The sequence below is a fragment of the Scophthalmus maximus genome, chromosome 3 (genome assembly GCF_022379125.1).
Source record: "Scophthalmus maximus strain ysfricsl-2021 chromosome 3, ASM2237912v1, whole genome shotgun sequence".
Taxonomy (NCBI): Eukaryota; Metazoa; Chordata; class Actinopteri; order Pleuronectiformes; family Scophthalmidae; genus Scophthalmus; species Scophthalmus maximus.
In genome coordinates this window covers 11,156,738-11,180,404 of record NC_061517.1, presented here as the reverse complement: position 1 = coordinate 11,180,404, position 23,667 = coordinate 11,156,738, and the positions used below count along the sequence as shown (strand labels likewise).

Sequence of the window (23,667 nt, the reverse complement as noted above, 5' to 3'; positions counted from 1 at the left end):
TACACTTCTCTCCCCTTGCAAGTCTTCCTCTGGGGTCACCCTGAATTTAGAGACTGACCGTAGAAGATCTCTACCGGCTCGTTGAGAGCAGCCAGGCTGATGATGATCACTGCTTCCCTGATGAGATATATGTCCTCACCTTCAGAGTAGAGTACCGTGGTATTGATTCTGGATGTTGTTTCACTTTCTGTTGTTTTCTCAGCCGTAGAAAAACAGGGAAAAATCAATGACCTAACTGGGGGTGTGGCTATGGCTAAGAGGAGGATATGTGGGTTAATATGAATGATATCTATACTGCACGGGTAGATATGCAAACCTCAATATGTGGGGTGTATATGCAAGGCTTGGGCTGACTTTGAAACATAATATCCAGTGAATGTGCACCGGCACAAAGGAAATCCCAGTAAATGTTATCTTCCGACACTGCAGGCAACAGTTAAGTGCTGCCTGTCTAGTCAGGTCAATCAAATCAACGGTGGCTGTATACAACCACAGTTCTGGCAGCCACAGGCGTCATCTATCATCTTGTCCATAGCATGTACGTCTCATGTGACAGCCGCATGTGGTAAGCCTCTGTCAGAGCCAGCGTACATTGACTGGGAAATACAATACGTGATGCAATGACAGGGATGGGATCAGGAGAAATTCTCGAAATTCTGTCAGGAAGAGAAGACGCGTCACAGTGGGAGTGGGAGAGAAGTTGAGAGAGTGAGGAGAGTAACATCAGGAAATGCAGTAAGAGAGGTGTGCAGAAAATGAAAACGCCGGGGAGGAAGGGAACAATAGAGGTGAAGAAGGTTGCAGATAAAGGTCGCACTGACAGAGTGATGAGTCATCCAGTGGAGCGCAGCAGCATCGCTCACTCTCTTTCCTCGTTTTACACTATCACCCTCTTTACCATCTGCCTTTTTGTTTTGAAGCAAAACCTGAGATGACGGGCAGCAGATGACCTCCTCCAAAAGCAAGAAAAAGAAAAAAATCTGTCTCATGATCTGGATGTGAATGTGCTACACGCATGACTTTGAATGCATGTTTGTTTGTTTGTTTGTGCCTGCGTGAGTTGGTACGCATCTACGAGTACATATATGTGTGTGTCTGTGTCATACTGTACATGTGGCTAGGGAGTCCCACCTTGTCTGCCGTGCCTGTGTGTAGAAGCTGGAACTGATCAGCCAATCAGCATCAAGAAATAATCTGTTTATTTGCAGAAGCACTGGCAACAGCATCATCAGCCTTAGCAACTACCCTTCTCTGCACGGCCACTGGTGTGACTGCACGGTGAAGGCTATCACATCATTTACAGTAGCAAGGAAAAAGTGATCCACTTAAAACTGTAGGTGGCAGGTTTGAAGAATAAAAGAAAATGGTTTCATTCACCTTTATGTTGTGTTATATTAAGAAAAAAATACATTTGTAATAAATAGTGCGATTATTTCAAGAAGCTCAACCATTTTGAAGGGTAAAGGAACAACAAAAGAAGAAATAATATAGCATCACCAATTGATAATTATTAAAACAATATGATCTGCAGAGAAATATGGCCTGTATCTGCAGGTAATAGAAACTTCTAGGTGAGTTTAAACACTGCACACCATCTATTTAACACCAAATGGATAGCGACTTGCTATTGGAGCTTTAAGCAGCTAGACCAAGACTCAAACTCAGACACAACAGAAACAATAATTAATGGCAATAACAGGAACAAATGGATGATAATGTTGCTCAGTGTGTTACAAACTTATCTGCTGCCCTCAAGTGGCAAACAAAGAGTTATTACAGATTGAAATTATTCCACCTTCTCAGAGTTGTTGGGATTCCCCTTTAATCAGTAGCTGTTGTTGGCAGTTTGCCCTTCAGTACCTGTGTGTTATTTTTGTGCACAGGCAATCTGATTTTCTGGCTCAAGAACGGATGTTGGCATTATCCATATTCCACTTAGACCTGCTGTCCAGATGGTGTCCCTCAGACTCAATCTGCCTGTTGGACACTACAATGATCCGTAGCCAGAGACACTAACAAACACACACACACACACTCACACAAAAATAATAATACACCATTAAACACACATGCACCTACAAAGCGACCCCCTGCCAACAGTGTGCACATAAATGCTGCAGCAGTTGATTGTGAAGCAGGCAGGTTAAACGGCGATACCCCCACCTGCAGAGAGCAGAATCAATTCTATGGCTTTTTTTTTTTTTTTTTTTTTTTTTTTTTTATAAAAACTTACCTACAACCCTCTCTTGTTGCTATGGAGATTTCCCGCTGTAGCGCCCTGGCTGGTTGTGAGCTTTGATGACATCGCAGGTATTTTAGTGATCCCAAAGGAAGTACTATAGCTTTTCACCAACACCTTAAATTGCAAATCTATAGAGATAGAGAAAGACAATCAGGCAGGGAAACATAACTGTGCTGCACCGGAAAACACTGGTAATATTTAGCCGAGGCGTATATCACCACATTTCCAACATGCTACACAGGGAGGCAGTTTGATAGTCACACTGTGCCATCTGCCCAACATAGATGGCAGATAGATGGCTTACTGGAACAATAAAGCACACTTGCTCATACACAGCGTGACGTGGTGATGGCTGTTAACCTCGGTGAGAATGTTAATATTTACCTCCTCGGCCCCGAGAGGATCAGAGGTTTTCCACTGGACTCGTAGCCATGGTCTTCTGGGAACAGTCAAGTATGTAGCGATGCGGAATAATTTTCCCAGGGACTTCAAATTAAAACTGGTAATCATCGTGGAAAATGTTTAAATCCTTTACATCTTTCTGATGTTTCCGTTCTTAAATCAGACATAAATGTGTCTTTACATCAATATTTTTTCCAATAATTTACTGATGTTTGCAAATAAATGCAGTAAAGGACTGGCATGGTCACCCTGTTACAGAGAGATGGCCTTGATCTGTCTGCTCCTGCACAGCTACACTCGAGGCCTCTGTTGTGCGAGTATGTTTTTCAGCTGTCTACAGGGCTGCGAGCCAGACTTTGCTGTTCACTCCTATAAGGCTGGCACTGTGCAAGGCTCTGCATGGGGAACACTTATTAAACATTGACATTTCATGCGTGTCAACAACATGTTTACGGATACCGACTCTCTGATTGACTCAGATCAACACAATCACTTTTTATATATTGTAGAATTATTATGATCACTTTAGTGATCTAAGCTATTTCATATTTTGTTGCTCTGCCTTTATTTCACATGATCCTTTTTTGAAATGTGTCCAGAGATGGGGCACAGCGGATATCTAGCGGGAGAGAGCTCCAGAGAGTGGGGGGCCACCGCACTGAATGTCCCCCATGGGTTCTCAGGCTGGTACGAGGGATGGTGAGAACACCCGTATCAGAGGACCTTATGGTTCTGGGATGGGTTATAATGGTGGAGGAGGTCAGACAGGGTAACATTTTGTATACGATACAGGACATGACAGGAAGCCTGGCAAGATGGATGAGAACCCTAGCAACCCTGAGTTTTGTACATACGGGAGCCTGTCCAGGTCCTCGCTGGTGACGCCGAACAGGACTCCATTGTGCTAATACTAAAAAAACGACATCAATAACAACAGTACAACTCATGATCTCTTCACATGGGTCATGTTTAAGACAGCACAGCATAACACAGAACAAATACTGGCATACACAACCTTCCCCTCGCAACATTCTGCCCCATCCCAAAAGACACCAGTGCACTCTGGGATAAAAGACAAGCATCCACAAGCATGTGTATACATGTGTGCGTGTTTCTTTGTCTGCGTTTGTGTGTATTGCAACGCACGCCTTGGTATTGCTCTCCATGTGTAGGTCAGGGGAATAGCAGCAATAAGCACACATACGTATGTGTGTGTTTCACATGTTAGCAATACGGAGCACACAGAGCTAACGAAGGCATATGGCTAACAGTCTTTGATTTGTATCACAGTTTCATATCAGCAAATCACGGTTGGCTTCGGTTTTTGCCACATTTGGACTTGAAGCAAAAGCCTGTCTGTAATGAACATATTTTCCCAGAAACATGAATACAGAGTGTAGAAATTCTTGTAAAGTTTCAGGAATGAAATGTGCTTTGCAAAACGGCTGGCTGTTTCCTGAAGCTGTCCTTTTTGAATTTGATGCAGAAAGCAGTTTGGAGGAATGTCAGAGAGTCAATAACACACAGGTCCAGCTGAATTCTGTCGCTCTCTTAATCACTTTAGATCCTGTGACAGTAACACTCACAGTGTGTTAACACAAGAACATAAACCGTCATAAGACTGTGTCTGGAAAATGTCGCACATATGTTTTTCCTTGACGGCGATTGCTTTTTTTCGTCTATTTTGGATTGATTGGTGGTCCACTGGAGGAGGAGAACACCCAGGGCCCGCTTGTCAGAAGTCCAGGTTTGAGAATTCAGGAGGATGAAGGATGAGGAAGAAAATTTGATCCAGTGGGAGTTCGCTCTCAGCTGTTAATTTTGGCCAATCCGGCCCCAAAAGGAAGACCAGAGTCATCGCGCCCCTATAGGGAAAATGGGTCACTGCAGGTTAACGGATCGCGTAAACAGCTTTAATATGAGAAAAACTGTTTCAGTATTTATCAAAGGATGTAAGTCAAAGTCATATTTAAAAATCCTTATCAAATGTAGTGTATTTACCTGAATGGGAGACTGTCTAATTGGGGTCATCAGGAGGTCCCAAGAGGTTTGAGCAAAAACCAGGCTTCACCTGAGAGAGAGAGACAGAGGGAGGAGGGGAGAGTTGGAGAAAAAGACGAAGCAAAATTGTTAAAGCCAGGCAGCACAGACAGCCCCATCACACGGCTCCGTCGTCTTATTAACAATGCAAGGCTGCTCCTCTTGTCCCTGCTGTGTCATTACCACTCATGCAAAAATCACACTGTAAACACTGTCAGTTCAAGGGGAGAGAGGAGAGGAAAGTGTGTCACAACAAGTTCAATCTGTTTCTGGAACCCACATTCCACGTCCCCGTCTTTTTCGGGAACTAGATTTGTACGGTACTCAAGACTTAAGGAGATGACAGGAATTAAAGTCAAATCCAAGTGAGATCTGGGGATTCGTGGTAGCAGAGGTGGGCAGAATAACAACCGACAGAGAAGATGAGTGTGCATGGTTCTGTGTTGTGTCTATGATTTTGTCTGTAACAGTCCATCCTGCCAGGGCCAATGAGAGTATAGCTCCCAGACTGACCAATCTCATTAGATGATAAACGAGCAGCTCCCTTCTCTTCCAAAGTGTATCTTGCTCACTGATCAATAGACCTGCGTTTATCTTCACTGGAACTTTTATGCGACCAGAGAAATTAGCCATCAATTTAACTGATGAGCTGACAAAAATGGAGATTTTCACGGAAGAATTATGAAGTCATGGTCAGGGGTCAACAAGGGAAGGAATAATCAATGCAAATATCATTCCTCGGGACCTCCCACTTCGCCTGTAGGGTACCATAGCTAATGAGACTACCCAATCATTTCTACTCAACTGCAAATACATTTTATTCGCCTGCTACAACACACGTGCTCAAAAGCACACGTGAGTGGACAAACAGCCACACTAATTAGACTTAGAAAACTCCTGCTGAATAGATTCCCCATCCTGCCTTATTAAATTTTTATTTCCTTCTCACCCTGTTCCAGGTTTGTTTAGAGTAATCACACTCAAGGAAGACACTGAACATAAATCTGAATGGCAGTGTAGCCGTTTCAGTATGGGGGGCGTGGAGGGTTACATTGTGGCTAAGACCATTTGAACCCAGTTAATACACTAACATTAAAGAATAAATGTGTATAAATTATAATTTTGTGTTCTTATAAATTAAAATACAGAATAAATTGCTTGCATATGAAAACAGTATGTATGCAACAATAGCAACAAACCGGCAGATGTATTAATTTTTTTAAGTCTTGCCGTTTCATTATTTCATTGTTATCAATGTTTTTTGAGAGAGGTCACGAAGTGGGAGTGAGCCACCTGTTCTGCTGGCCACCAGGGGGCAGCACTGGCACAAAGTGGATGGGCATGCTGTTTGGTGCCCATTATTCAGTTCATTGACAAAGTCAGCTGAAGGTGAAAGTCGAACCGGGCACACAGCAGGGAGCCTCACGCCCAAGACACAAAAGAGGACAGCCTACATACACAAGTAGGTTGATGGAGGTCGACACATTTGTGCACCTGCAAGGTCGTTCCGGACCATTTAAAAACAAAGAAAACAAAGAATCAAAGACAAAAACTGTTCTGATACTGACAATAAATGAATGTGGGAATTGTGAGGAACTATTTTGATGTACACATTTAAATAGAGATCATGTAATTTCGACAATTCATTCTGATATACCTAAATTGATACGTCCATAAAAACACTTCTGGATCTGAATCTGGAAAAAATGAATACAAAAACAGAAGTTTTCGTGGCTAAATTTTAACGTCGCTATTTCACAAAAGAGACAGGGTCATCATGACAATGCCCAGAACTCACCGATTTCATCCGTGGGAGAAGAGCAGCCTCTGGTGAGCGCCAGCAGTAGCGCACTCAAGACAGCCAGACGCAGCGTGCTCCCAGGTCCATTCATAATTCCTCACGCGATGTCGCTCGTTTCCGGGTATACAGTCGCACCTCACTGAGTTGGGCCTTTTCATCTTGGAATTTTGATGGTTTTTGATTTTTGATGATTTCATGGTGGCAATTTGTAAACGGACCTACTTACTCCAATATGTTTTTTGTGTCAATGTTTAGAGTCACTGGAATGCGCGAGCTTGCCGATCTGTGATGGTGGCGCTTGGGCACGTTTTGGGCTTGTACTTTACGCGCTCAAAACTCGAGTCTTATTACAGACCAGAGACGAGGTTTTTAGATGATAATCTTCCGTATAAAGCTTCCCAGCCATCTGGGAGGTTACTGTGGAAACAAGGCCGCCATGGCAACGGTGACTGGGGTTACTGAGGAGACTCACGTCGCCATGGAGACTACATCAGCGGTCTATATTTTGAGGCATCCAAAGAGAAGCACGCGCCATCTTTGATCGCTCTCTCTCTCTGTGTGTGTGTGTGTGTGTGTGTGTGTGTGTGTGTGTTTTCCTCTCTCACGTGGGACTTGCACCGATGACGAGACACTGACAGTTGGCTGGCCCCTGTGTTTACATGGCGCCATTTACGCATTAAATACTCTATTAGGACAGTTCGTGTTACGGAAATATAGAGGGTTATTTTTTAAGACACTGGACTAGACTCTAACGCACAATAAAGGCATATAGCACAGAAAGGTCTAAATGAGAATATATATATATATATCCTGACCTGTGTTTTCAGTTATTACATGTGTTTAAACACACACACAACAAATGTTTCTGAATATTACACATATGACTGACTATCACGACTCCTAACGCATGTAGATACAATGTGAGTGTCCTTACATTTGCACTCATCTTTCACAGTTACAAAGCTTCTATTTCTACCTGTTGCAATAATATATTGGATATTGCACAACAGGTCGATTCCCTCCCTCAGAGAAGGATAAAAGGCCGAATACTTTAAGGAGCTCTTTCTCTGAACACTGAAATGAAAATTCTCTGGTTCGAATGGAGCACATGGAGCAGCGTGTCTGAACAGACGCAGGGTTTGCCCCTTCTCTCTCCAATCCTTTCTTTTCTTCATGTGATTTACCGGGGCTTCCACACGCTGGTGCGCAACGACAGAACCAGCTGTGTCACGTCAGCCCTCGTGTGACTCTAAAACTTGGCTACACGTCGGTGAAAATCCTTTTGTTTATATTCACACAATTATGTGAGTTGTTCTGCGCGGTGGTGGTGGGAAAGTTAGGCTGCTGTTTGAACGCACTGTTGATCCCTTGCTCCTCTATCACCATATACTCGCTCTTGCTGAGTGAGGAAGAGGAGCGAGTCTTCCTCAGGTCCTCGGTGTCGGTCAGAGGCTGGCAGCTGCCCACGTGCAGATACTGTGCCTGTTCTTCGCCCTCCGTCTCTCTGTGGTAGAAGTAGTTGAAATTGGAGACGATGACGGGCACAGGCAGGGCAATGGTCAGCACACCGGCTATTGCGCAAAGAGATCCCACAATCTTTCCTCCGATTGTCACGGGATGCATGTCCCCATATCCCACGGTGGTCATGGTTACAACAGCCCACCAGAACGCGTCCGGGATGCTGCTGAAACCTGAGTCTGGGTCGTCTGCCTCGGCAAAATAAACCGCACTGGAGAAGAGGATGACACCAATGAACAAGAAGAATATGAGTAGACCCAATTCTCGCATACTGGCCTTGAGAGTCTGTCCTAAGATCTGAAGACCCTTGGAGTGACGCGAGAGTTTGAAGATGCGAAATACCCGAACAAGCCTAATTACGCGCAGAATGGCCAATGACATGGCCTGCTGTCCGTTCCCTTGCCTCTCTGCCAGCTCGGTGCCCAGGGTGATGAAATAGGGAATGATGGCCACAATGTCAATGATGTTCATGATGTTTTTGGAGAACGTGGCTTTACTCGGGCAAGCAAAGAAACGCACCAGCAGCTCGAAGGAGAACCAGATGATACACAGCGTCTCCACGACAAAGAACGGGTCAGAGAAGGGGCTGACGAAATACGGGAGCGTGCCATTTGTCACGGGCGCAATGGTGATCGGGTCCCTGTTGTCGTCCCTGAACTCCGGCAATGTCTCTAAGCAGAAGATGACAATGGAGATGAGGATGACCAGGACAGACACTATCGCTATTCCCCGGGCGGGACCCGAGCTCTCCGGGTATTCAAAAAGCAGCCACACCTGTCTTTGAAATTCATTCTCTGGCAACGGCCGCTCCTCCTCCTTGATGAAGCCCTCATCCTCCCTGAACTTCTCCATGGCCTCCTCGCCCAGCTCGTAGAAGCGGATCTCCTCGGAGAAAATGTCAATGGGCACATTAACGGGTCTTCTGATGCGCCCGCCAGACTGGTAGTAGTAGAGAATGGCATCAAAGCTGGGTCGGTTCCGATCGAAAAAGTACTCGTTCCGGAGAGGGTCAAAGTACCTCATCCTCTTTTTGGGGTCCCCCAGCAGCGTCTCTGGAAACTGGGACAGAGTCTTGAGCTGCGTCTCGAAGCGCAGACCTGAGATGTTGATGACCACCCTCTCGCAGCACTCGTGATCCGGCTCGTATCGGTCCAGAGAGTGGTGGCCCGGGAGAGCCGCCGACTCTTCCAGCATGTTGTCACACGCCACCACCGTCATCACGTCAGCCCTCCGCCTCGGTGTATCCGTGATTCACCAGGTTGTCGCCCCGAGTTGTGGTCGCAATCGGCGGGGGGGGACTGCAGGAGGCTGAGGTGGCCGTCTATGCGCGGCTGAAGACGCACACAGGGGCGGCCGCCGCGCCCCCTCCGCGAACCCCGGTCAACCACAGCCTCGTCTCCTGCGCCGTCTCTCACTCACTCACTCTCTCCCTGCTCTTCACTTTCACTCCCTACTGTTGCTGTTCCCGCCCACGAGAAGAGATATGGGTTTATAAACAGACCTCCCACCCGCCCATGGCGCGCCAGCGCTGGGCACCTTTCACTGTCCTCCACCAATGGCAGGACGCACCGGTGTACACAAGAAGCAACAGACGGGCGTCATCAAACACCATCGTTTGGGCGTGGCCGACTCCCTCTGCCCCCCTTCACCGTCTTGTACACACACACACACACACACACACACACACACACAAAACAATGTCCTCTTCAAACAAGGTCATTGCCCGTATAGGACATCTTCAATTAGGCTACTCATAAATATAATCCATCACAGCTTCACATTTCCAAGACACTTTTAAGAGACGCACAAACGTTACATGCTCCCTTTTGGTACATATTTTGTTCATCCAGGAGACGCATTCAGGAGAGCCATGGTAAATATGAGATGCTGTATGAAAATCAAATATTGAACATAATTGCAATGCAGAGATAAATGGCAGTCGAAAGGACTGGCATCCTAAGTATAATTGATGCCATGCGTCCAAAAGTGGCTAGAGGAGCAAACAGAGGGAGGGGGTGAGAAAAATGAGAGAAATCGAACAGGTCCACGTGAGGCGAAAAACCTTTTCTTCAAATAACAGTGGTATGAAAAGAAATATCCAAAAATGCAGCGAATAATCCATGAATAAAAGCCCCCAGCAAAGACTGAGTCAGTAACACACAGGCACAGAGAAGCTCATATAATATTAAAGGGCTAATATGGTGAGTGTCAAAAGGGCAACGATAGTAGTGACAGATTGGATATAAAAAAATAAAAGACTCCCTGTGCAGGGACTGAAGGTTAATTCAATTCAATATAATTTGCGTGGTGCCAAACCACAACATACATCATCCCAACGCACATGGTACATGAACCAGAAAAGTAATACCTCTGCAATGAGAAGTTGCTTCAGTTGCTTCCTGCGATTTGCTCCATAGAAGTTTGGTTTGCAAATCATACCGTTTATTATTGTTGTTTTTAGTTGCGGGGATTTTTTGAGCCAAGCCCCTGGAGGCTGCTGTCCGAGGTGCTGAAATGAAAAGAAGAAAAAAAAAATATATATATACAAAAAAATGTAATGAAAGTTTCCATGGACCCAAACACGCAGATCTATTAGAATCAGTGTTGATGTTGCTTGGTCCAAGTAAATGAAAGAATTCATAGTTGGGCTGACAGTGGTCAGAAACGGCAGCATTGGTGTTACTGGTCTTACTTACTAGAGTAAAGATGTAAATACCCTGCAATCTCCTGTCCCATCTTTCATCTAATCATTCTCAATCCACAGTTTTCTGATTTGACAAGATGTGTTCAAACCAACAGCTTTCCTTGAACGAATGAATTATGTTTTCTTGTGTGGAGTAGATCACATTTTCCTCTCCTCCATTTCACATGATATAGATTCATTAATATGAGCTGCGGATCTACTGGAATGTTTGACATTAGCTGGCCTTTCAATCTTTTGAATTTGGTAAGAATTTCAGTTTTTTACTAGTTTCATTTTTAAATTAGGACATTTACACAATTCACAAAAAAAGCATTACCCCTATCTGCAGTTTAATCTTTAATCAAAGATGCTAACCATTTATGAACTCTATCACCTGCATGGACGGATTGGCTCCACCTACACATCTAGATGTGTTTATCTCCTCCCAGAATCCTTATGAAGTTAAAACTTTCTTACAAGGTTGTGACAAGAAATATGGACAACGCCCGAGGCGAGGGCAGGTGTTCTTGTCCTCACTTCTACAGAGAGATGCTCTGGGTTTGGGGTGTGGCTGTGTGGTAGTTGGTATTGAAGCCGAACCTGCTCAAAAAAGTAAAATACCAAATGTATGCGTCATGAAGACCTTTCAGCAACAAAAGGATTTGACCTTGCAGATGTGAACACTTTGTTTTTTTACATCCATGCTCTTTATATCATGGTCAGACACACACACACACACACACACACACACACACACACACGCACAGTCTCAGACAACATATCAACAAGTGGATCTGACAAAGCACAGAGGTTTTCTTGGGCTAATTGTGAGGGATGACTGTGTTTGCTGCGCATGAACATCTGCTTCCTCCAGATTTAATTAAAATGAACGTCGGATGACAGGACGAATCTGATAAGTGTCCCATCAACAAGGGAAATGTGTGGCAGCACCCAACCTGGCACATGCAGCCCACCCTCACACACACCCACACAATCAAGCTACTGTTATTGTATTTACATGCCGCAGGCTTCCCCCCCACTTTAACCATAAGTGCATCATGACTGATAACCTAACCCTGAAGCGACATTCTAAACTTGCTACCTGTGGCTTGTTTATATTACCGCTGCAGGACACCACTAGCTGTTTTAACATTACGTTTTACAGTATGGACAGTGTTATGCTTCAATTATTTTTACTGGTAAAGCAACAACTTATGTTTAAAATCATGTTAGTTTGAGTCAGATTCATCCACTGACACCTGCACTATGAACCATTTTACTATATATAGGACCTTAATTTACAAAATGAACATCATGCTGTTTGAAGAAACTCCATAATCTCCTCAAGAAAATGTTTACTGATTATAAAAATTATTATATAAATATAATAAAAAAGTACAGTAATTTTCTCACAGACTATATGAGAGAATGACTGACTTCATTTGATAACAAGGGGATGTAAAATGAGGTACAGTACAAAAAAGCGGCTTTAACAGTTACACCCCTGTCCTGGGTAAGTATTGTTTCTTTGGACAATTTTAAACATATAATAACAATGAGCATGTCTGTGACTGGACTGTGTGTGACTCATCACACATTCAATATAGAGACAGTTTTTCTATTGAGGCCACATTGAGGCTGTCTTGTAATAAAAGGGCCAGCCGGTCCTCTGGGGAAATAGCTCAGGGACAGCCAAAGGGCCTTTTAATGTGGTTTCCACTCTCCGTGTTAAATATAGGACCACCCCCAACTCCCTTATTAACTCACAAAATTAGGCTACCTTGCGCTTTGCTCTTGAATGCCTCAGATTGGAATGTGGCGGGCTGAAAGGCACTGAAACAGGTCCAAGGCATCAGGGGGAAGTGGGTCATCCTGCAGGAAGAACAGCTCAGCTGGCTGAGGTCATGGACATCTGGTTGCACTTGAGAAAACAGGCCGGTTTGGATCTTCTGCAAGGGTTGCACAGTGGCCTCCATTCACACAGTTCCTGGAAAAAGGGGAGAAGTCAATGTCTTTGAGAGAAAACTGACCTCACAAGAAGATTTAATGTGCATTAGTTTCTCTCAATAAATACCCTGTTATATTTCAGGGAATCTTCTCCGGAAAACCCGGACATTTGACGAATTGGTACCCACCACCGTTCTAAGTGAAAGGATGTGAAATACATGTAGTAACCACTCTGTGGTCATGAGGGAGTTGGACCTAAATGACACTATTAACAGTTTATTTTTGAATAGATGTGTGCAAATTTATCAATTACGGAGTACAGTAAAACTGTCACTGCTAGACAAGATGAGGTAACAGTGTTGCTATTGTGATAAAATGCTGATATTACAATACTTTTCCCTGATGATACAGTATTCTTACAAGGAAAAGTTATAAGGGAAATTACATTGGTATAAATAAAACTTTAGTTGCCCATATTTATAAAAATATTTTTTTGGGGCATTACCAGTATAAGCTGCACTTCTGTCCATCGTTTTGCACCATCTGTTTACATCTTGCAATCCTCCAAGGTGATCCATTCTTGAACTGGCCCCACCAATGTTTTCTTCACTTTCTTTCATCGGAGGGTGTTCACGGAGGATTTTTGTTCAGTCTTCATTATGTGTCTTCTGTAAGTTTTAAATTTTTTCACCTGTAGTATTTCCTGTATTTATTGTTTTTTAGCCTTTTGCCTTTATATTATAGAGACAGTGATGGAGAGACAGGAAATTGGATGAGAGAGCAGGGGAATAACATGCAGTAAAGAGCTTGGCCGGCCGTGAGTCAAAGCTAGGTTTTTGCGTAGAAATGTAAAGCTACTAACAGGAGGAAAACTAAATCATGTATTCATGCCGCGTCTGAGCGTGTGTGAACATCTCAAATCTAAAAGATGGGCTTTGTTATATGATGGGGAAACTCTGGTGGTTGTGATGAGACGTTCTTGAGAGTTTCTGTCAGTGAGGCTTTGAAAAATAAATGTCGCTCAATCACATCTCCGCTGAGCTGTGGAGAAATGTTAACTGCTTCTCTGGTTATATTCCCCGGGAGAGGCCTTAGGCAACGACAGGAGGATGTCAGATAAAGAAAGAGGAAGACAGACAGACAGAGAGTGAACATCGGTAGGAGCCTGGTTTAAATGGTGACTGAGGCAATTCATTCAAGATTTACATGATGAGGATTGGAGACTTGCTTTCTTATTACACCACTAGAAAGCTAATTATATGATGAATAAGATCCACTTCTTTTACAAGTAGGGTCTTCTTACACAGCCAGTGACATACCCTCACCCATCCAACTGCTTCTATGCAAACACACAAACAGTAAAAGCACACGTGTGTGTGTGTGTGTGTACTGATAAATCAACTGCTCTTGTTAACATAACTACTGATATCAGGGCCAGAGTGCAGCTGCACATGACAGAGGCACAGAGGCAGCAGACAGGAGGAGGACCAGAGAGGCAGAGAGAGGACAGGGCCATCTGTACAACAAAGCCCGACCGGCCCTGAGCAGCATCAGGCCCTGCTGTAACCCCGGCAACAGAGAGGGAGATGTGGAGAAAGGACGAGGGGAGAATGGCGAGAACACGGCTGGAGCTCGGCTGTCTGTGGCACTCTTGTTAAATGTTTGAGCCCGATGATCATGTTTGCACACTTGGCGGAGACGGAGAAGTAAACAAACAGCGGGCGTACCGCACGCAGTGGCACAAAAACAGAGGGGGGGGGGGAAACCCACACACACATTCGCAGACAAGACCATTTGACAAACCTTTTGCTTCCCCGCACTTTTCCCAACACCATAAAACTGCCACTTAAAGACAGCTGCTTTTCAGCTTGAATTGGATCCAGTAAGTAAGTTGCTGGAGAGCTCTGCCATGAGAATGTCACTAGAATGTCATGAATATGAATATGTAGAGGCAGGCGATATGTATGCATAATAGATACAGTCCCAACACAGCGTATCAGCTGCAGCAGCGGGAGAGAGGGGGCTTCCCTGTTTCGCACACCAACCATCAGTTCAATTCGGAAACAGAATGAGGACAGCAACAGAAAGAAAAACACCTTTGCAAGAGAGAATGCTGCAAGACTGCAGTTGATTGAACTGAGGATTCTAACGTGTTATGCATATCGGAGCTCTGGAGACCACACAGGACTTTGATGAATAATAAAGCCTCGTAATTATCTTATGATTAGAGTGTTTGTCTCTGTGCTGTGTCCTAGTTAGACCACACCCGGAAACCAAATCTTTCTCAGAAGGGAGAGTCACAATCCGTAAGAGGTACCACCATGCGAGCAGCTGCTAAATAATTGCATTACACGACAGTTACTTCAAACAGTATGTCGCTCTATAAAATAATAAACAAGAGTGCATGTTCTGTCTCTTGGTGGCAGATCTGGTTGTGAAGATCTGGGGAAGCCATGTGCATGGGACTCTTAATCTAAGACTTAAAATAAGGAGACATGTGAGAGCCACACCCCCTCCTCTCTAGGCTCCTACCTCCCTCCTCCTCCTCCTCTCTTCATTCTCACGTCATCGTCTCCCACCATGTCTCTCACCTCCGCCCATCCCTTTCCATACCTCCTAATCTTTTCTCCTCCTCATCTGCCTAACTTTTAACATTTCATTCCTCTCCTTGGAGGCAAAATACTCAATCTCTCGTTTTTTTCCTTCCTGCTGCAAACCTACACTGCTTTATTTATCTCCGTACTCTAAAGCATCCACAGACCCTTTACTGTCCTCCACATTGCAGATGCCATGTGACACCATTTAAGACACTAATAAAACATTTCGAGAAATTAATTGATTAATTATTTTAGCATTATTAATTAATTGTCTTGCTAATAGCAAGATGTCTGACTGGATTCAAATGAATTATATATATATATATATATACACACACATATATATATACATATATACACATATATATATACACATATATATGTATATATATATATATATGGCTGTCAGCATTAACACGTTAATCTTGATGCAATTTAAGTCAGAGCATAACACGCTAATAAATTTCCCCTCTTGTACCTCTAGTTGCTCATTTATGAAAGTGAAAATAGTCATTCAAAAGAATTCCAGAATAGAATCAAAATTATATTTGATTGGAAATTTTTTATTTTATTTTGAACACACTGACTGTTTTATTTAATAAAGTTCAAGATCTACACCTGAGCATTCAGTTTCAAACATTTTCTTCGAATTAACAAAACACATGCACCTGATTTAGCTCCACAGTTGTTCCGCTGGCATGTTCTGATCTATCATATCTTAACATGTAGCGGCCATCGGCTGCTGAGCCGGGGGTCTCAGTTTGACAATTTTATAATTATGTTGAACAACCAAGACCTTAACAGAGGAGGAGCTATTCAGAAGCCTCCCGTTAAAATGTGAGCTAAAGTTTAACAGAGCAGTATACAGCCAGCAGAAAAAAACACAAGCCAGAAAAAAATCACCATAACGTTTCAACATTTCCTCATAGTGCATTAAACAAACCTTGCAAACTCCACAAACCACACAAAAGAATACTGCTCCCCAACCCGAGTCAATTTCTCAGTCGATGTCTACAAGTCTCTTTTTAGGTCGCCCAATAGTCAGTAGGAGTGGAACCTCCTGTCAGGTGTGCAGCTATGTTGTGTGCGCCGGGTTCACCGGCGTTACCTGTCCTGCAGTTCCCGGAAGAGAGGGGCAGCAGACGCCGGTGACGAACGAACGAACCGTGAGAGTTGGGGTGAGATGTGGATATATACTGGATCTGGTTATGATGAACGGCAGAGAACTTAGGAAACAACGGACAGGGACAACGCGATGCCAGGGATTGACACAAGCCAGCGACACGGGGCGGTCGGACCTCTTCCTCGGCGTGTGCTTCCGTGAGTAGGCGCCATCTTTCTTTTTTAAATCAGCCAATCACCGGGCTCGGAGGGTCTGCGTCATGAGGGGGCGTGTCCTTAAAAGGGAAGCTCGCATATCTCGTGTTGCACGCACACACGACCTGTACAAAACCAAGACAGCAACTAGATTGGAACACCTGTAAAAGTCTTTATGTTTATTTTAATTCCGAATCAGGACACTCAGGTAAGAATCGATTCATATTGTTGATATGGGCTTAACAACTTCCTTTATAATGCAAAATAATGGAATTTTAAACATTTGATTTAAAATGTGATGAATCGCAATTAACCATTGAATTTAAGAGATGAATTGCGATTAAGAAAATGAATAGTCTGACAGCCCTTTATATATATATATAAAAAAAAAAATACATATAAATATATCTATATCTATAGATATATATATATATGTCAAGCAATAATGGGGCACAGGATGTCAATAAAAGTCAATAAAGTCAATAAAGTGCAGAGTTGAGACAGCGTGAAACACAAAACCATTTCTTTAATGTCGCTGAGCCAGTGCTCCACTTGGGTTATCAATGGGAAAGCAACTGAAAGAAGATTCACAAAAGGTCCACAGTTTCCCTCCTGTCACATGACCTTTAGAAAGTGGTGTCAGAAAATTGAATCCATCTTTTTTTACTGCGAGATGGGGCCACCAAATTATGGTGCAACAGCTTCAAATACAGCTTTTAGACGGCAGTGTAAGGCCACAGTCCTTTGGGCTAATGACAATGCTAACATGCTGACATTGTCAAGCAATGTTCCTGATGTCCATGATGGTAACTTAGTTTGTTAATGTGGTTAATGTAATTTGCGTTGAACAAATTAGTGCTACTTCTAATATGTCGGTCTAGTCTTTGTCTTTAGCAATTTTTTGTGCAGAAATGACACCAGAAGGTAAAAAGGTCAAGTTATTCAGTGTTGTTTGTAATGAGCGGAAGCTAGTAGCTCCCGGTTGAATTCTTGATGGTGGGGGGTTCCAGGGGAGGCCGGCTTCCACTGTAGCCCACCCGTCAGCCCCATTTCCATATTTCCCTTCTGTGGCTTTCTTTCTCCTGCTGTGGGTTTTGCTGATAGATGAAAGGGGGAAAGGAAGGTTTTTGCACCCCAGGATGTGTGTGTGTGTGTGTGTGTGTGTGTGTGTGTGTGTGTGTGTGTGTGTGTGTGTGTGTGTGTGTGTGTGTGTGTGTGTGTGTGTGTGTGTGTGTGTGTGTGTGTGTGTGTGTGTGTGTGTGTGTGTGTGTGTGTGTGTGTGTGTGCGCGTGCACGCACAGTGTGTGTTTGAGTGATGGTACCATGGGAGGCCCGATACCTTCTGAAAGCCTGCCTGGAACCTGCAGAGGCAATAGGTCATTAGCAGAACTGAGATCACTCTCAAACACACACACACACACACACACACACACACACACACACACACACACACACACACACACTTTGTGGCTGGAGCTCCTCAGTGGCCTCTCTGGCCTCCACGTGCGCTCCTGTCTCTTGCTATGTGGGTCAGCCTGTCTTTGCCAACAGCAACTGTGCGAACATACACCTTTCTCCTCGAGTTTATTTTTAATTTGCCCTCACCTCCGATCACACTCTTCACCTCTTTAAATCGGTGTTTATTAATCTTGTCATTTTCTTTTCACCATCAACTTCAGCTCTTGAGTGATCAGACTTTTTGCAGGTACATCTTGAAAACCCCCTGTAATTAATGTGTTAAATTAAGGTTTAACTAAAAGAGGTTGATGGATTTGACTTTACCTTTATTTCCTTTAACTATTGATACAGTCAAGGTTATGTTTGCATGATGTGGGATTTTACAAAGGAAAGTGTTGACGCCAGCAAACTACAAGTCCCTACATTTGCATACACTTTTGCCTCCTGTGAAAATTTCGATTAACAGTCGTTCAAGAGTCTTCATTATTGACAGTAACTGGTCATGCTCTGTAATCTGACTTCAACTGTTACATTTTAATTTTTCAATGGATCATAATAGAAATAGAAATGAAAAAGGTGCAATTGTTTCCTCGACCAAGGAGAACCTTTCAACTGCTGTGGATTACATTCATGTCAGGATTGACTCAGGAGCCAAATGCAAGCTATTCTCCTGAACTGTTCTGTTCCTCTGTGTGTGTGTGTGTGTGTGTGTGTGTGTGTGTGTGTGTGTGTGTGTGTGTGTGTGTGTGTCCATTATTGTTTTCTCCATAATTTTTGTCCTTTTCCTCTTGTCCTCCAGCCGTTCATTCATCACACTCATCATGCTATCCTTCTTCATCATCATCCCCCCATCACTGACCTCTCTGAAAGGTGTCGCCATGATAAATTATTCAGTCTTGGCATTTAGAAATCTCTGCCCTTGTGATCAGAGAACACACGTTTAAATGTGTGTTTCACATGAATCCTGCCCGAAAGCATGTGCGCTTTCTGAAGTGAATTTGCAAATACACATATTGTAGCCTTGAAAGAACTTACGTTTGAATCGGACAAATGACAATGCCAACGGCTGCAAATTTTAGGTTTATTTAGTGCAAATCAGTAAAAAACTTTAGTCATTGTAAAAGAAAAAGAATAACAGTATTTTCCATATCCTTTGCCCAAGGACAGTTCAATAAATAGCTTTGAATGAAAGCGTACTGAAACAAGGAAAATCCATGAACAGCAGTGAACATTGACATGTTCTTGCCAAATATCACCCATTTAAGGAAGGAGGCTGAAAAACAGTAATACGAGAAGCACAAGTGACAGGCTCTCTGAGCCGCATGCTCCAAAGTGATTCCTTCTGTATGAAGTGGAAATTAAGCTGGAGGTAGACCTGGCACTAATTACAGTAAAAGGGGAATATTGGCAGAAATTGTATTTCCGAGTCTTTTGACTGTTAATTCCCACGTCACCTAGTTGATATGCGACTTGAGTTTTACTAGTGGATAAACTCATCACTTATTCCATGGACGCCTCTCCAGCTCGTTCTTAAGAGCAGAGCAAGTTTTCCACCATGAATTCCAATGACTGCAAAAACCATTCACTGTCACTGCCTCATTATCTCTGCAACCGATGACATATTCCCAGGCTGTTTTTTAATACCAAAAAAAAGGAAATTATCTTGTGACTGCTCTTTTCTCAAACTTATTGTCATTTGGTACAATGGGTGCCTGTGATTCTGTGCTTGTTAATTAGAAGCACAGGCTTTCTGTTCCCACTTGCGAGAGAGGACAATGAGATGACAGAACTAACCCAATTTCTCACAGCTTCCCATAAAAGGCTGCTGATATGATTATCTCAAGCACACACGCATGTGCAGAGGCACCTGATGAACCCAAGCAATGCTCCGGTTGTTTTTTTTGCAGTTCAGAAACTTGTTTTTTTTCAAGAGCGGGGCACTTCTTTAAGGACAGAATGAGTCCAGCATACTATTTTAGCTAGTGGCATCATTCAAAGATTACAAAGTCAGTACATCTGTTTTTCTCACTCACCTCTGGTGGACGCGAGGCTGCTGTCCCGGGACACAGAAGGAGAGAAGAGAAGAGGGTGTTATGCGTTTAAGTTTATAGTTATTAAGTTCAAGGAACATAGAGTGTTTAGTTCTGTCTTTCCTTTCAGAACAGGGCAAAGGGCTAATAGCACTGAGACTTTGAAAAGGCCCGAGCAACTGAAGGAATAGGAGCAAATGAAAACTGCTGCCCACAAAAACAGACACACACAGACATACGTGCAGCAGAGACACACACACACACTCACACTCACCGCAGACCTCCCCAGCTACCCACTTTGACAGATGACTTCCTCGGGCATCATGGGGATGTGAGACAGTGTAAATTGAATTCCAGAAAGGAAAAAAACACAAAAAGAAAAACATGCACACACCATCTAATGCACAAAAGTGCACAATCACCCACTTAGCCCACAATGAGAGTGACATTGGCACAGTTAAAGCTCAATTACAATGCAACTATGGTGCCCTCAATCTCTTTGTGATCATTTTGAGTCTCAGTTGTCCTCTATCGTGCCTCTCCAGTCTCCACGCTCCCTCAAATCCTCACCCTTTGTTTCATCTTTAAATCATCCTGTTCTAGGCTTGTCGTGGATGTGTTTTAGGTGTACATGCATATCTGGTGAATTCAGCAAGTGAATTAGCCTTTGTGTTTCCAAAATTAGTTTAGGTCTAACTCTTCTGATATGTACGTTTTTATCAGGCACTATATTGAAGACATTTTTTTTTCTTGCAGATCTGTGTGTCTCTGCTGGCCAGCATAGTTACGACAAAGTATACTTGACTTCTATGTCTATTAGTTCAGCCCACTGACAAACCAAAGACACTTATTAGTCCAGCTCTGTGTGCCTCTATCGAGCGGTGACATTCAGGGTGACAAACCAGACCAAAGAGGGAGAGAATGGATATGAGGAATCAGAGACGGAGGGAGAAAAAGATTGATAAGGATGTGTGTTTTGGGGGAGGAGGGGCGTTGTCCTTCTTCAAAACTGCTGACTCTTCTCTGGTCTGTGATGCCCTTTGCCATAGCAACAATGCCCGATGGAGGTATGTTAATAATGTAGCAGACGGGAGAATAAAGCTGCCAATCAAAGAGTTTCAGTCCATGTTGGACCGAGTGAATTATTCACCACAGGCACTGATTAGAACAGGCCGAGAGAGCGCGAGACAGAAACTGGCAAAGGTGTGGAGAGCCCGACAAAGGGGATGTCGGTGGGGATGATGTGACTCGAAGGGGCGGAGGAGAGAGAGAGAGAGAGAGACAGAGAAGACAAGGGGAATGAAGACAGGTATTCGCTTGTTATGTAACTTGTTGAAAGGAGGGAGAAAAGGGTTGTGGTTCACTTCAAATTAACGGCCTTGTTGGAGGAGACAGTGGCAAGGGGGCACAGATAGTTTGGATATGAGGCCACGCATCTGTCCAATAGTAAGAAGGAAAGTGAACTTAAATGCCCGGAGACGGTTTCCAATCAACAAGAGTGACGTTTCAATGTAGGGCGACTTTGTTCAAATCACCTAAATGTTGCAATTTTGCAGAATTGTTCCCGTGTAGATGTCGTGTGTATCGTGTTATTGTAACTATTGCAGTTATCGGACTCAAGTCTCCAAATTCATTAGTAGGTGAAACCAAACTAAAGATGAATTGTGATGGTTGGAAAAACATGTAGCATTAGGTCGACTCTGCAGCGTAGTAAAAGTTGCTCTTTTAATGAGGACCTTCCCGCGTGGTGTTGTCACTGTTCCCATGGAGACATAATTCACTAAGTTATGACATCAATTTGAAAACACATGCCCCGTGTGAGGCTCGAACTCACGACCTTCAGATTATGAGACTGACGCGCTGCCTACTGCGCCAACGAGGCCTGTACATAACTGTGAGCATGTGCGTATTAGTTGGCAGGCTGAAGGTCAACGCGTCAGTGGTTCGGGGGAGGGTGCATGTCGAATTTCAACTGACTTAAACAAGGGGCGGAGTTGAAACACTAAACATGTCTATAGGTAACTTCAGCAGTAGCAGTTATTCACTATAGGATCCCCTCGTCTCTGGCGTGTGTTTTTATAATAGACATTTGAGTCTCTTGAACCGCCGCCTAATACAGAGAATTGGTCACATCTCAAACGCATCTTGGGTGCGTTCACTTCTGTACCTAGAGCTGTTGACTTATGATTGGATCACCCAAGTGTTATCTTGACTTCTGTCTATAGCACATGTATTGAAATACTGTGACCCTTCCAGTGATTTCAGGAGGTGCTGTGGCTTAGTTGGTTAAAGCGCCTGTCTAGTAAACAGGAGATCCTGAGTTCGAATCTCAGCAGTGCCTTTTCCACTAGTACAGCTCAATTTCACATGTAACTTGTAATGTGAGATAGTAAAGAACACATGGGCGGTTACACTTGTACTCACTATGTATGTTGCCATCTTAAGGGGTATTTCTATCCCCCTAATATTATGAGGACCTTTCACCTAAATCTTGATTTTTCTATTTTAGAAATAACAAACTTGTGTTGATTCAAAGTAATCTATTTCATTTATAACAGTTTTTTGTTATAGCCACGTTTTTCAATTTTGTAAAACAGACAAACAAACTTTGTAAAACAGAGTACAGATACAAGAAACATATGAATACATATTTGCAAACTGCATCAGAAAAAATCCAGATATATCTAAAGAGATCCGGAGTAGAAACTAATTCCTTCACTGTTGTCCTTGTTTGGTATGTGGAACACCACGGGTTAGCTAAAACTGGGGAACAGTAAGTTTCATTTGAAAAGAGATGCTACATGAGTGTCATATATAGTTGTACAAAGTCTAATTTATTTAAACTGTGAAGGTAAAACGGTTGCCGCTTTGTTCACGCGGAACACACGGACATCATCCGACTGTGTAGTCGTGTGTGTAATGTTATGTTTTTCATTCTGCACATTTCTTCACTGTGACAAGAGCTTTCACTGTCTCTGCCGCCAGTTTGTCAGGTAATTTTGACAGGGCTTTGTTCAGTTTGTAGTGTCTTTTTGTTACTCTTGAATGTTATGTTAGGGGCCATCTGATGACCCCTTACCTTTCCTTTTTGACCCCTCTTCGTTCTACGTCTTACATAGTATAACTCAATTCGAACCACGTTCCTTTTTTAGAAAACAACGGACCTATATAAATGTAAGCCCGAAGTAGTGTCGGCAGAGCTGTCCTTTTGGCCGGACACTCTCCAAGCTCTGCAGTGCTTGAATTGATGCTGGTCTTTTTGTAATAAACCTTTTATATACAATCCAGACGGTGTCGGCGGACTTCTCTTCAATACATCTTCACATCATCGCTACTTAGTATACAACAAGTTTGTTGGAGAAATTTGAAAAGATATTTAAAGAAACTTTCTGCCAATAGAGAGACAGGAAGGAGACGAGTCATTTCTCTTTTGCATAATGATGAGGCTGTGAGTCTTCTCTTGAGATATATGAGGAGACTCTTAATGGAGAAAAAAACATCAGATTTCTAAGTGCACTGCCCTTGTCTCTCTGTGCTACAGATGTATAATGCCAGGTCCGAAATGCCGATTGACATCGGGTAACCATTTTTTTGACTGCCCCCATCTGATCTTTCAGCCTCAGTTTTTCCTT

General features: G+C 43.3%; 2 protein-coding genes and 2 non-coding genes across 4 annotated transcripts in view; 2 read left to right on the top strand and 2 right to left on the bottom strand.

The window, feature by feature from the left end:
* Positions 1-3,592: 3,592 nt before the first annotated feature.
* LOC118316698 (potassium voltage-gated channel subfamily A member 3) lies at positions 3,593-16,557 on the bottom strand. The gene is made up of 5 exons (XM_035644787.2): positions 16,339-16,557; positions 12,467-12,673; positions 6,483-10,512; positions 4,646-4,715; positions 3,593-4,509 (listed from the first exon to the last, which is right to left on the bottom strand). Exon 3 carries the CDS (start codon positions 9,219-9,221, stop codon positions 7,746-7,748), a length of 1,476 nt encoding a protein of 491 aa, XP_035500680.2. The 5' UTR covers positions 9,222-10,512; positions 12,467-12,673; positions 16,339-16,557; the 3' UTR covers positions 3,593-4,509; positions 4,646-4,715; positions 6,483-7,745.
* Positions 16,410-23,667, top strand: part of ngfa (nerve growth factor a (beta polypeptide)) — a 56,739-nt gene continuing 49,481 nt past the window's right edge. The window contains exon 1 of the mRNA XM_035644799.2: positions 16,410-16,550. Coding sequence (XP_035500692.1) covers positions 16,439-16,550 — 112 coding nt within the window. The 5' untranslated portion in view covers positions 16,410-16,438. The remainder of the gene's footprint in view (positions 16,551-23,667) is intronic.
* Positions 21,845-21,917, bottom strand: trnam-cau. The gene has a single exon. It is a non-coding gene; the product is annotated as a tRNA-Met (tRNA).
* Positions 22,303-22,376, top strand: trnat-agu. Its single transcript has one exon. It is a non-coding gene; the product is annotated as a tRNA-Thr (tRNA).